The sequence below is a fragment of the Lissotriton vulgaris genome, chromosome 1_1 (genome assembly GCF_964263255.1).
Source record: "Lissotriton vulgaris chromosome 1_1, aLisVul1.2, whole genome shotgun sequence".
In the NCBI taxonomy this organism is placed as follows: Eukaryota; Metazoa; Chordata; class Amphibia; order Caudata; family Salamandridae; genus Lissotriton; species Lissotriton vulgaris.
In genome coordinates, this window is record NC_141685.1 from 455,739,104 (window position 1) to 455,752,865 (window position 13,762).

At 39.6% G+C, this 13,762-nt stretch overlaps 1 protein-coding gene across 5 annotated transcripts in view; it reads right to left on the minus strand.

Annotated features, from left to right (window-relative positions):
• JAK1 (Janus kinase 1) overlaps nucleotides 1–13,762 on the minus strand; it is a 436,233-nt gene that overhangs the window by 217,447 nt on the left and 205,024 nt on the right. For all 5 annotated transcript variants that reach the window (XM_086953620.1, XM_086953634.1, XM_086953640.1 and 2 more), the window contains exons 7-8: nucleotides 12,139–12,324; nucleotides 7,751–7,908 (exon numbers count right to left, since the gene is read on the minus strand). In XM_086953620.1, the coding sequence (XP_086809746.1) occupies nucleotides 7,751–7,908; nucleotides 12,139–12,324 (344 nt within the window). The remainder of the gene's footprint in view (nucleotides 1–7,750; nucleotides 7,909–12,138; nucleotides 12,325–13,762) is intronic.

Consider the following 13,762-nt stretch of genomic DNA (forward strand, 5'->3'; position numbering starts at 1 on the left):
ATACACTGGACGTCCTGCAAGAGAACAGAAAGATATATATACACTCTGGATGTGCACCTCCCACACCACAAAGAAAACACCTCAAACGATCACAGCCACTGGCTCACATCACAATGGCAATAATCACAAAACTCAATACATCACCTGATGCATACACTGCCCACTTCTGGCTGGGGAAGTCTTCACACAGCCGAGGATCAGAGCTCTGCAATCAGGGTTCAATCCGAGATAGTCACGTCTGCTCTCACTCGGAATCCAAACTCCCAAACTTCCACTTCCACCAGACCAGTGGAGGCTCCCCCTTTTAATACAAGTGACAAACGTTGGTCGAAGCTTCTAGCAAGCCTTGCCTCCTTTTCCCATCAGATTACGTACCACTCCGTGCCAAGGACACAGCATCGGTTGATCAGCCTTTGCTATGAGGCTCCCTCCCCTGATGCCATTAGATTCAGGGATGGACTGACCGCTGTCGCCAATTGGATGACAGCGAACTGCCTCCAACTCAATGGTGGTAAAACGGAGGTGCTGCTCATGAGCAAAAACTCCAACAGCTGGAGCAACCTGTGGTGGCCCTGCTCACTGGGCCCAGCCCCTCCTCCTAAAAATCTGGCAAAAAACTTGGGAGTCTGGCTGGACTCTGCACTTAATTTTCAGGCTCACACTAAAAAAGTGGCCGCGACTTGTATTGGATTACTGAGAAGCCTTAATCCCATCTTAGGCTTCTTTGATTCCAAAACGAGGCAACTTATTGTTCAATCGACCATCCTGGCCAGGCTGGACAACGCTAGTGTTCTGCTGTTAGGAGCCAACAAAGCGGAAATTAAGAGATTCCAACGGATTCAGAATTCCGCCGCCAGGGCTATAGTAGGCCTGCCGAGAAGGTGCTCCGCGAGAGCTACTATCCACAGAATGCACTGGCTGCCTGTGGAAGCCCGTATCCAATTCAAGGCCCTCATCTTTGCCTTCAAGATTCTGCGAACTGAGGGACCTGAGCTCCTTCGCCCACGACTAACGCCCTATAACCCCCAACGAAACCTTCGCTCCAAAGGGCAACACTTAGTCCTGGTCCCCTACACGAAATACTGTCGTGTAGGAAGGCGCTCGTTCAGACTGTTAGGGGCTAAGTTATGGAACTCCCTCCCCCTCCATATTCGTAGCATGAACAACATATTGGCTTTCCGCAAAGCGATTAAAACTCATCTTTTTCCCCCCCTGTAGATGTCCTCCTGCTTCTTTTCCCAGTTTGTTATGTTGGTTCTAGCGCCGGGACGCCCCGTTGCCAGGGCAGCTGTTGCGCTTTACAAAATGTTTAACATAACATAACACATGACTTCGAGAAGAAGCCTCTACATTCCTCTGATAAGAACTGGTTTCTACTAGCATGCAGAGTGCAGAAAACAAGTGAAAGCAAAACATAGCTTCTCACCTAGAAAGGCTCAAAAGATGGAGACAGCTCAGAAAAAGGAGTCGATTAAGCATAGGCCACTAATGCAAAATGGCATAAGATTATGACAAAGTCAATAGGCAAGCCCTGCCATTAAGCAAGGTAAATTCAGAAAACAGAATGGTCAAAGCCAATAGTAAGAACTCATAATTCTCACCAATGACACATTACTACATAACTGCACGCCTTCAAATGCACATCCCACAAGCTCTGCTCTTGGCAAGACTGTTCCACTCAGTAACAGCTCCAACTGAAAGACAGCAAGATTACAGAACAGAAGAGAATCAGGCAAATGTAGGACCATCCCACATTAAGGAACACACTAAAATCAATTAAAATGGTGGTGGTGAGGGTCATCATAGGGTGCCAAAATCAATAGAGTGGCTCATTTATTACAGTTTCTCTTGTGCAGGGAGCACGTGCATAACATTTCCTGTGTCTCTGAGTAGGGGAGTTAGATGGCTCTTCTGGTAAGTTTTCCTTTTAGGTCTTTGCACAACTTGGAGTTAAAACCCTTGCTAAACTGTACTGTGCACTCATTTATCCAGGCTAACAAGTTTCCAACGATCTGCAGGGTGAGGGAGCGGGGCATGGTTAGTAGGTCCAATCTTCCTGTAGGTGTGCGTGGCTGTTTCCACTGCATAAGCTCCTGCTGCTGGTATTTGTGGTATGTGTGATGCATATTGTCTTGAATAAGTTAAACCTCTAAACTTTGGTGTGCATGCAGAGAGTATCTCAATGAAACATTCTGTCTTGGTTTCTTAGTCGTTTTAAACTGGGTAATGCTATTAAACATTATACGGTCTATCCGGCCTTTAACCTCAGATATCAAGTCTGAATCCTGGACTTATACATATCCTGAAAGTAGTTTTGTTGTTGCTGGTTCTGGGAGATGCTCTAGTAACACCTTCATATCATCCTACTGGTTCATAAAATAGCTTGCTAATATCCATGCTGCAGACTGCGTTGATGTTAATCAATATGTATACAACCTCCAATCTACGTAGGTCTTGTCAGCTGGTGGTTTACAGATTCTTCTTGGGTCTTTAAACTCTCTTTCTGGCTGTCATTACAGGAACTTTGCAAACACAAGGAGATGATGTACGGAGTGTTGAAACGTTTCAGACATTCACTCCCAGTCACAGATCTGGGTTGAATCCATCATCGTTCTTTAGCTCACTTTGCCACCTCAGTTCAGACCCAGCTATATGCAAATCAGTCTTGACCCTGTGCCTCATGGGAACAGTCCAGCCCGAATTGCGAAGCCAGGTCTTTCCAGAACCGGAAACAATCATCCTGGGACCGGTGTCAGGGTAACACCCCTCATCAGCCAGGCTAGCTTGAATCCAGTGGCAGAGTGAGCAATGGACCCACATCAGGGCATAAAACATAAATTTGGGGACCCCCTCTTAATTTACTCAGAGCCAGGGAGAAGAGAGGAAAGTATACATACAAAAAAGGAAGTTTCCCTCATGGCCCACATACTTTATACATTATGACATAGTTCATATCAATGTATTATGTCCTTCAAGATATGCAAGTGACACTTTTTATTTTTGGCATATTTTTCCAAACTTTATTTTTTTAGGATATATATCAAAAAAACTTTTTTTTGTAAATTATTCTTACTTTTTTTGGGAAATTTCTTTCTTATAAATTCATTATATTTTTCTTAGTCCATTTTCCAACATTTAAAATTTCTATACACAAACAATAGGTCTTGCATTAGGAAAGTTTGAGCTATTGGTATTGCACATGACAAATATTTTATTATGTGTTGGTTTTGAAAATAGCTAAATTAATAGCTTTGTCATTTACAATGCCAATAGTTTTAACTTTCGCAGATGTGACACCTATAGCATTTGTAATGCAATATGTGTTGTATTTGCGAGACTTAGATGTATTGAAATTACAAATAACAATGTCTTTTATTTTTTAATTAATACTTAAATAAAAGTTATTGTGATTTATAATGGCAATAGCTTAAACTTTTGTAAATAACTTTTGTGAAGATAATGTTCAGTGTATTTTATTGTGACGAAAATCCAAGAACAGAAGTGAAATATTAACATTTTTTGTGACATTTATAATAAAGCTTGAAACATTGAGAGAACATATTTGAACCAGTTGTTGTTGAATGGTGGCACAGATTGATGCTGTGGTGGCGCTGAGTGGTGTTGAGGTGGTGACGAGTGATACTGTGGCATTCAGTGATGCTGTGGTAGCGCATAGTGATGTGGTGGTGTCCCTGAGTGATTCTGTAGTGCCCCTGAGTGATTTTGTGGTGGTGCTGAGTGATGCTGTGGTGATACGATAGATAGATAGAGTGAGTGCGATAGATATAGTGAGGGCGATGGATAGAGTGAGGAAGGGCGATGGATAGATAGAGGGAGGGCGATAGTTAGAGTGAGGGCGTAGGGTACTGCCCCTAGAGTACCCTATTCGTGCTACAAGCAGCACACAGCATTGCATTACATGAACTGTACTGCAAAAAGTGTACATTTGTGGTCCCTGAGGATCAGTTTTTGCACCTTTGCTCTAAGACAGCAAAAGTGAGAAAGAGCGAGAAATAAATAGAGATAGAGAATGTGAGAGAAAAATTAGAAGAGGAGGGGAGACAAAGAGACAGAGAGGGAAGGATGACAGAGTGCAGAAAAAAATGTAAGAGAGAAAGAAAGAAAAATAAGGCAAGCAGAGAAAGATGATATGAAAATAGAATAAATAAATGAGGATAAATAGATAGAGAAAAGAGCAAAAGAAAGGCGGTGAAGGACAAAGATACATGAGAAGAAAATGAAAGGAAGAAAAAACGCAACAGTGAAATTAATGAATGAAAGGAGAAGAAGAAAAAAGTAATACAGAAAAGGCAAAAAGACACAAATAAGGAAATCAGAATGGAGAAAGGAGAAAGAAGGCAAGAGAAAAAAAGACAACAAGAAAAGGATGGAGAGTAAGGCAAGAAGAAAATGAGAGGTACAAAGGCAAAGAGAGAAGAAGTTAAAATAAAATAGAAAAGAAACAAAGAAGGAGATACATGGAGAAACGTACAAGAAATAAATACAAAAGTTTATTTACAGGAATTTTACAGGAATTTAATTGTGTTTGAAAAACAAATCTGTAGCATTTCCTTTCACATCCCCCCCAACTCAGCAAGATTGTCACATAGTTAACTTTACCAAATGCTCTCACTCTGCAGTTAAAGAAAATTTACCACCAAAACACCAACCTCCATGTCAGGAGAATAAACCAGCAATCTGACAGAAGGCATACCCACTAAACTCCATGTTAAAGAATAGGGAGCAAATTGGCAGAAGACAACCCGATATTTGAACTACGACGAGCTGAAAAAATAATCTTTATTGCTCATTCCCCTTCTGAACTTGGTTATTTTGAGGTGCTGCAGTAACGTCCGCAGTCCCGCTTCCTGCGCCTATGTATACTCTATTTTCAGTGGCAACCTTCGCATATGCATTATTTATGTCCTGTGTGCATAGGAGCAAGTACCAGGTTGCAGGGGACTGGAGACATTTAAATGTGATTTTCTCAAGGCTCGTTTGTCCCTTATCACATCCCCAAATTCTCCTACAGACTTTACAGACTTTAACCTAAAGATTACTCTCCAGGTCAAGAGTGAAAAAACCTAAACATACACGGCGTTCCTGGCGAGCAGAATCACAGCAGTAATGGTAACTGCTTTTGCTACTCGAAATGCGAGCCTTAGCGATTTTATTTAGGAGTGGCTATAATTAAACATAATGCATTTTATTTTTCTTGTTTGCTGTACTGACCTGTGAACCAAGCATTTGCAATGCAATAGGTCTCGCTAGCGCTGGTGCCGCCACTGTAACTAAAGTAAACCAGCAAACTCACCGCCGCAGCCCGGCTTCAACAGGAAGCCAGGCAACCTTTGTTGGGACGGGGGCGGGGCTGGACACGCGACCGGAGCTTCCCAGGAGGCAGGCTGCAGTGGCTGGCGCATGGCTCCGGTGCAGAGCGAGGAGAGCCCTGCGTGCAGCCGGCGTCCGCCCGGGAAGCCAAGGAGCGGAGTGCCGGTGTCCCCTGTCCGTATTACGTCGGAGTGAGCAGCCCCGGAGCGAGACCTGGCTGGGCACGTTGTCTCCCCGGAAGAGTCCTGCGGAGTAGAAGTCCCGATGAGTGGGGCTCCGTGCTTGCGTGTCTGTGTGTAGCTGGGCACGTTGTCTCCCCGGAAGAGTCCTGCGGAGTAGAAGTCCCGATGAGTGGGGCTCCGTGCTTGCGTGTATGCAGGGGGGTGGGGGGCGGCAGAGTGTGTGTGTGTGTGTGTGTGTGTGTGTGTGTGTGTGTGTGCGCGCAGAGGGGTGGGGGCTGGCTGTGTCTGTGTGTGAGCAGGGGCTGTGACTTACGCGCGCTCCCGCGGTCAAAACAGACTGCAAAAGCGCGCGTCTGAGTCGTGTCCACTTTCCTAAATACGGGCCACATTAGGTCTGCAGCAGACACTCTCAATGCTCACGCATTGAGAAGTACGTCTGCTCGACCTAAAAAAGTAAAAACCACCCTGATATCGTCATTCATACCACTTACTCATACAAACATGTACCACTCATTCACTCCTTATCCAAACACTCTTTTCTGTACATAAGGTTTTAGCAGAGAATCACTCTGTCTAAGTGAAGACCACAGAATGTTATGTGGGAATCCACGCCAGGTCTACGCGCGTTTCGGTGGGTTTTGTACCACCTTCATCAGGACCTCAACAGAATCACTTTCTTCTTGTCGGGTGGGTTTGGGGTAGCCAGTGCAACAGTTTCTTATTGTAGCAATCTTTATGTATACTTATATAATTTATAAAAAAAGATTTTTTTATATATATATCCTAAAAAAAGAAATAAAGTTTGGAAAAATATACCAAAAATAAAGTGTCACTGGCATATCTTGAAGGACATAATACATTGAGATGAACTATGTCATAATGTATAAAGTATGTGGGCCATGAGGGAAACTTCTTTTTTTGTACCCACATCAGGGCATACCCTGCCAACGTAGGGCAAACAAAGCAAACAAAAGGAGATGATGGACGGAGTGCTGAAACATTTCAGACACTCACCCCCAGTCACGGATCTGGGTTGAATCCATCATCGTCATTTAGCTCACTTCGCCACCCCAGTTCAGACACATCTATATGCAAATCGGTCTTGACCCGATGCATCATGGTAACAGTCCAGCCCGAACAGCCAAGCCATGTATATAGTTGCAATTGACATGTTCCACATTAACATGAAACTTGCTACATACGGTGGGGTTCTCCTGCTCTTGATATATTTTGCTTGACTTAACCCCCCAATTGTGAATGGTCCATCTTGAAGTACTTTATGAAGTTCTAGGACACTGTGTACAACTCAACACAGATAACTGATTATAAAAGTCTGTTATAAGGAGGAGAACAGAAAGGAACTGCAACCCCAATTCAGGTTAATCAACATCATAATTGCTCCTTATATTGTATTTGTTCATAATTTACATAAATGAATAATTATGTTAAAGATTAAAATGTAGCCTTTTGCAGCCACCTTCGTTACATTGTCAACCAGCAGCTCTCATTTCTTAGCTAGACAGGGTTTATATCTTGGCACCTGAATCATGAACTTCGAAAAACTGTTGTGTTTATAAGAGTCTTGTTCCTAGGTAGATAGTTTTCCAGTTGATTTGCCTTTCTCTCTTTACTATAGGATATCATCTGCCTGTTAGAACAACATAAATGAAACCCAAGTTAACATTCAACAAGCTTTTGAATCTGATGCTAAATGTACGTGCCCCATTCCCTCCTTAATGAATGACAAGGACACTTCTATAATTTTTTTGTAATTACTTCTGTTTTTCAAAAATACATTCTGCAGACTCATTCCAAAGCAGATTACTGATATTTTCTTCAGAAGTCTGTATCACTCATCATCTCGATTTCCCCAACTGGCCCACCATTTTTATGAGTGTCAAAATCTATCCACTGTGGGTAGGCCCCACACTTGATTTACAAATGACTAGCCTGGATTAGGATCTAATTTAGGAGTTCCAGAGTCATGAGGTGACTCACAAAAGGAGAGTTACAACTATCTCAATTCCGAGATCAAAAGGATTAGCAGTTAATTTCCTTAATATTTGTAATTGAAAGGTACAGTTAATTTGGCATTTTTTTGTGCAGGGACAGCAAATACATTTCTGCATTCTTCTTTGTTCCTGTTGGCAAAAACACAAATCAACTACACCAGTAAAGAGAACTCACAATATGCCATGGCTTGATTGAACATATCAAACTTGGAGACCTCCACTTACCATATAGGTCCATGACAGCCATTCTTTATGTTGTGTTCTATTAAAGGTGGTGCCACATCAGTACAGAGATAATGATGAGCATCTACTGTGAGTCTGAAATATCCATCAATTAGAGAGACAAAGGATGAGGCTTCCTCTGGTGAAGAGAGCCATAACACCTAAAACAAAAGTATACTTAGATACACTCATAGTCACAACATTAACATTTCTATTACAAATAATACAAGCAGACAATCACAAGTACCATCACTAATAAAATTACCTTTTCCAAACAGCAGTTTCATAACAGTGTAAGTGAAGTGTTACATTTAAAAACAAATAATTTTCTAGGTGAAAAGCAGGGAAATGGGCAGTATCCAAGACTACAAAGTATAAACAATGCATCACACTTGTGTCTGGAAGAACCGAGGAGGAAGTATATGCATTTCAAGACCAGAACTCGGAGAGAAGCACTTCCAAAATGCTTTTAAACTTTGATTAGGGTTATAAAAAATTAAATACTTAAGAGCACTGAAGAGCCTACCGATTAGAAACAAATCTCCCCATTAATTGAAGGTAATAAATTCAGATATTATGAGCTTCATATGAAGTTTAACGTTTACACATTGATGTAATGGCTGCAAAAAATGTCATGTTGAACTCCTATTGCCACAGAAATGCTTTTTCTCTGCAATATTGATGTTCTCTGGAATAATTTTTAAAAATAGTTTTTAAAAAATTCAAAGACCAAACTCAGAATTACTTTTTAACCAATTTTGCATTTATATCATTTCAAGACCACATTAGCATACATTTGGTTCAGCTTCTGCAATAAATGACTAGATCAGTCTTGTTATATTATGGGTATGGTTGTTCTCTTGTGTCTCTCAACAATCCAAAAGAACTAAGGGACAGGCCAGACAATCATTTTAATTTTGTAACTTGTGAATGAGATGCTTCTCGTTACCTTGCCTTGATGCTAAAGATCAGAAGCTTTTGAAATCTGAAGGGGAAATCATTTTTAAGGCGCACCCTACTCTGATGTGACACATTCAATGCCACAGTATGCTTTCAAGAGTTGCTAAAGAAAGATACATTTTAAAAAATCCAGTTTCAATATATGACTTCAGTGCAAAACCTAAAATAAAAATAGGTGATAAATTATGTCAGCATTGTTTCAGAATTCCACTGATACAGGTTAAATGGATCAGTCTGGCTGGAATGGGCAGGGAGTAAACTAAATGTTAGAATGAGTGTTATATTCCCTCATGTATGGTGGGGGAGACGGAGTACAACCAATTCTGCATTATGTAGGAGGTGCTTAAAACAACGTATCGTACGTGAATGAGATTATTGAATGTAATTCACACTGCTTTGTTGTATTGATGCTACTGAATCAAACTATGCTGGAAAGAGAACATGATATTTGAAGAGATTCAGGTATAGCACTCTGAGATTGGGTTTCAGAGTGGATGATTTTATATATACTTGTACGGATAATTAATTTGTAGGCAAATATTCAATAAACGTGTATTTGATTTAGAACATAATATGGATTTTTTAATAAAGAAATGAAATGCTAGGACCATTAGGTAGAAGATTTGTAGAAAGCATATGAGACTACCAACAATGTGCATATGTTGCAATCATTACAGTCAAGATCTTACACACCAAGTCAAAAATAAAAAAAACTGTGTAGGGACAACACTTTTTACTTCACAAAAAAAACAATGGTATGTGAACTCGTTAAATTTAATGATCCTTTTGAGACATTCAAAAGTCAACATCATAGCAGGTGAGAAACAAAAACAGGGTGTGCTTTTTTTGCTGTCAAAATGGTCACATATATTTAGAGACCTTCCCATCTAAAGGCTTAGGGGCACATGCATCATTGCAAATTGCAATTGCAAATGGTGTGATTCGCAAAAATCGGCGATTGCATTTAAGGAATCGCATTTTGCGATTTCTTAAATGCAATGCATGAAATTTAAAAAAATTGCTAATTCGCACTTAGGGGGAGCAAATTACCATGAGGTTGAACCTCATGGTAATTTGCAAAAACTTTGAAAAATGCACTTTTGTGCATTTTTCAAAGTTTCATGTTGTGCACACACATGCCCTTAGGGCATGTGTGTGCACAACACGTGCACAGATTGATTTCTGGGGTGCAACAGGGTGTCCTTTGGACACCCCGGCACCCTTGAAATCGCATTCTCAATTTGCGATTCGCTAATTGCGAATCGCAAATTGAGAATGTCTTCCCATTCATTCCTATGGGCCTCTAGGCCCATAGGAATGAATGGGGAAGTATTCCTTAATTGAGATTCGCAATTTGCGAGTCGCAATTAAGGAATAATAAGAAATCGCAATTTATTTAGCAATTTCTTCATGCATAGCCATTTGAGATTCCTTATTTTTCGCTAATAAGGGATCGCAAATGGCAAGGTTGATGCATGTGGGCCTCAGACTGCAGTACTGCCATATTACAACTTCTAATGACTGTACTATGATTAACCCCATTGTTTTACATTTTAACTTAAGATTTTGCATAATAAAGCTTTAAAAAAAAAACTCAGAGATTGGACAAGGTACAGTGCAGCATGTGTTGTGTATATAAAAAAGCACACATGGACATGATTAAGAAGAATGAGGCGAGCAGCACAGCCCTCTATTCTCTGCATTCACCACAGATTGCCTTCCTTTGTAGCATGTATTTACTTTCTTTTGTGATAAATACGGCAGGCAGAGTCATAACAGATTTCTTACCCGATTAGATTTAACAACAAAGAAGTTCTTTTCGAGCCTGAAGACATTTGTAAGCAAACGTGTAAGCCAATAAAGAAATTATAGTTAACACATTTTAGGTGTCTCTCTCCTACTTCACTAAAATGGTTTCCATAGAATAAGTATTGAAATGCAGGTCAAGTGTAAACTTACAGCTAGTACACCAAAAAATCCAAAAAACATGATCACTTCTGTGCGATGTAACTGGGTATAGATTAAGGCGACAATCTGAGTAAAGCAGAGAAGTACTCCTGAAGTCATAAGAAGGCCCACTACCCGGATAACATGCTTACAATTATGTACTTTCATTAAAGAGTCAGACTGTAAAAGTACTTTCATTGGTTTATTCTTGGAGGGATTGCATTTGCTAATCTTAGAACTCTATGTGCTTCACAAAAGTGTTAGTAAAAAAAAGCATGCCTTCGGGCAGAGACAGAGCACCTAAACTGACTGTACAATTGATGGGCTAAGGCAACTGTTAAAATCCTAAATTTACAATAAATATCAGTCGACATTTACTCCTGCAAAATAAATTTAGAACGTGAAACATTTGGAAGACATGTCAGATTGTCTGCAGTTAAATAAAAAACAGAGTTTGGAGCAGCATAATAGGTGTTACAGAGGAGATGGCTGCCTGTGGCTTTCCAAAATGCAGCAACCACTCAAAGTTATTTTTTACTCAGAAAAAGCATGAAAACGTAATCCTGCAAAAAACAGAATAGGCCACGTATTTAAAGAAGAGTCCGGCCTGAAAAAAACCCAAAAATATGTTGCAAATTGCAGAATTATTCTTTTTTGTTTTACATACGACGATTTCTGGCAGTCATACTCAAGGAGATTGTTTGAAATGGGGAGTAATCTGTGGTTTAACAGGAACACCTACATAGATTCCATGTGTACTGTAGGGACTTTTGTCAACATTTATGGTAATTGTGGTGTTTATATTAATCCATCAGGTAGGAAGGGTAGTAATAGATAAACGCCACCAGCAATATAGTTTTTTTTTTTTTTTTTTTTTTACAAAAGTACATATTTTGATAATAATCATGAAACTTTCTACTAATTCGTGCCACTATATGGCCAATGGTAATGCTGGCTGGAGCAAAAAACGAAACTTTATATACCTGCATGTGTCGCAGTACATTTCAAAACTAAATTATGGTTTCCAATGTGCATGACAGCAATTCAAAAAAGCCAACTGATGGTGTAAATCTGTCCTTGTATTTTACTGATGGGGTTTTTAATTTTGACTGTAAGAATCGGGAATGTCCCATCACTGTACAAATTAAGAAATAACAGTCTCGTATATGTTATAAAAATAAACTAAAAGGCCTTTTCCGCACCATCTACAAGTAATGGAACATGGAAAGCCAATACTTCAACAATATAATTTCCAAATCTCAACTCTTCTAATTTTCCCATACCAATCTACTTGATGTGAACAGAGAAATGGGGAGTAATCTGTGGTGTAACAGGAACACCTACATAGATTCCATGTGTACTGTAGGGACTTTTGTCAACATTTATGGTAATTCTGGTGGTGTGGTAAACCATCTGCCATCTTTTGAAACAAGAGCTATCTCAGCGCTTAGTTTGTGCTCCTTCTACAGAATAAATTAACTTACCATGTTCTTGTTATCTTGCCTGTTAATGCAGACAGTAGAACCCTTGATGACTATATGCGTGATTTCATGGAAATATGAAAAACTATTCCATTCATCAATGGCTCTCTTCCTTTCATCCTTTCTTCGGTTTTTATTTTCAAATTTCCTTCTTTTGTGTTTGAGTTTTTCTTTCTCGTTTGGAAAAACCTAAAAGAAAGTTGGGAAAAACCAGAAGTTATGGAATGCAAGTGATGCATGTAAGAAGTAATGTCACCAGTTGAACAAATTAGCTATTTAATTCAGGACCCCAGCTAGAGTACTGAATCATACCCAACCTAATACTCTCCGAATCGTATGTAGTGAAGCAGAAAAGCCTACACACCTGTGCTGCAAAACAGACGCACCGTCACTCTTGAACTGACTCCAGTAGAACAGTGATAGAACTTCAAAACATATGCATAAGGCACAAGCTTTTCCAGGACAATGCTACCCACAGGTAATGGCATCAGAATGTAACCCCAACCGTACCTAAGATCAAGGATATCACATAAAAGTCATAAGAATTTAAACAGTATATACTTTTAGCAGGTTCCATAAAAAATAATTTTTTTCACATACAAGAAGTGCAATAAAAGGTGGGAACCAAGTTTATCTTAGCATAGCCCTGCTTCCAATTGCACACCTATGTTTTTTTTTAATTATAAGTCTTTTCTGATAGAGTTAAGTCATCTGAAAACTTTGAATATCCTCACCATCTATTTTTATGAAATAATCTTTCTGTGCTTGGTATATTTGAAAGGAAGGGCCAATTGTCGCCCCACCTAGGACATAAAACAAGCCCTGCAGGATTATATCACATGGCAGGACCGTGGAAATGTAAATTATACAGCATATTATGCGATTTTAACATGTATTGACACCAATGCAAAATGTATTACTAGGCTTACAAAAATTAGGTTTTCTTCATAAATAAAACTACACACATTGAGCATATATCTCTTGAGTAAAATAGTTTGTGTAAAATATAAAACAATACTGAACTCAGCCCTCCATTATTTGGAATTTTGGAAGCGTATCTTTTTAACAAACTGCTGTGGAACACAGCGCTATATCTTGCAAATGTATGTGTCTTACCATGCAGCACATTTAAAATTCAAGACCTCATAACTTTAATGGCGATTGGCGTTCGGACCTCCTCTAAATTCTTACCTCTCTCTCAAAATAACTGTTGCTTTCAGAGCAGTTTAGAAGTATTGGCACTAAACAGGAAAAACATAAGATTTTCCGGTTTGAAATGTACTTTATCAGTTAGGATTATTGATGTCTTCTGGATAAAACCCCACATCATAAATGCTAGAATACAGGAATAAACAGGTAAAAGATAAACATTTATATTTTTGTAAAGCATCAGAAATTGCACTGTATTCTCCATGATCTCAGCACCGTGTTCTGTTTGTGCAAGACACGTTGGTTTGTGGATATCTGAAGATTATGTTGCAGATAGTTTAAGAGGCAACTATCCGTTTAGAAAATATTATTATTATTATTATTAATAATATAAACTTAATATAGCGCATGGCTTCCCTTAGGCGTCCCAGCGCTGTGTGTGGTCACTAACCGAGAACAGTTTATGCCATATTCTGGC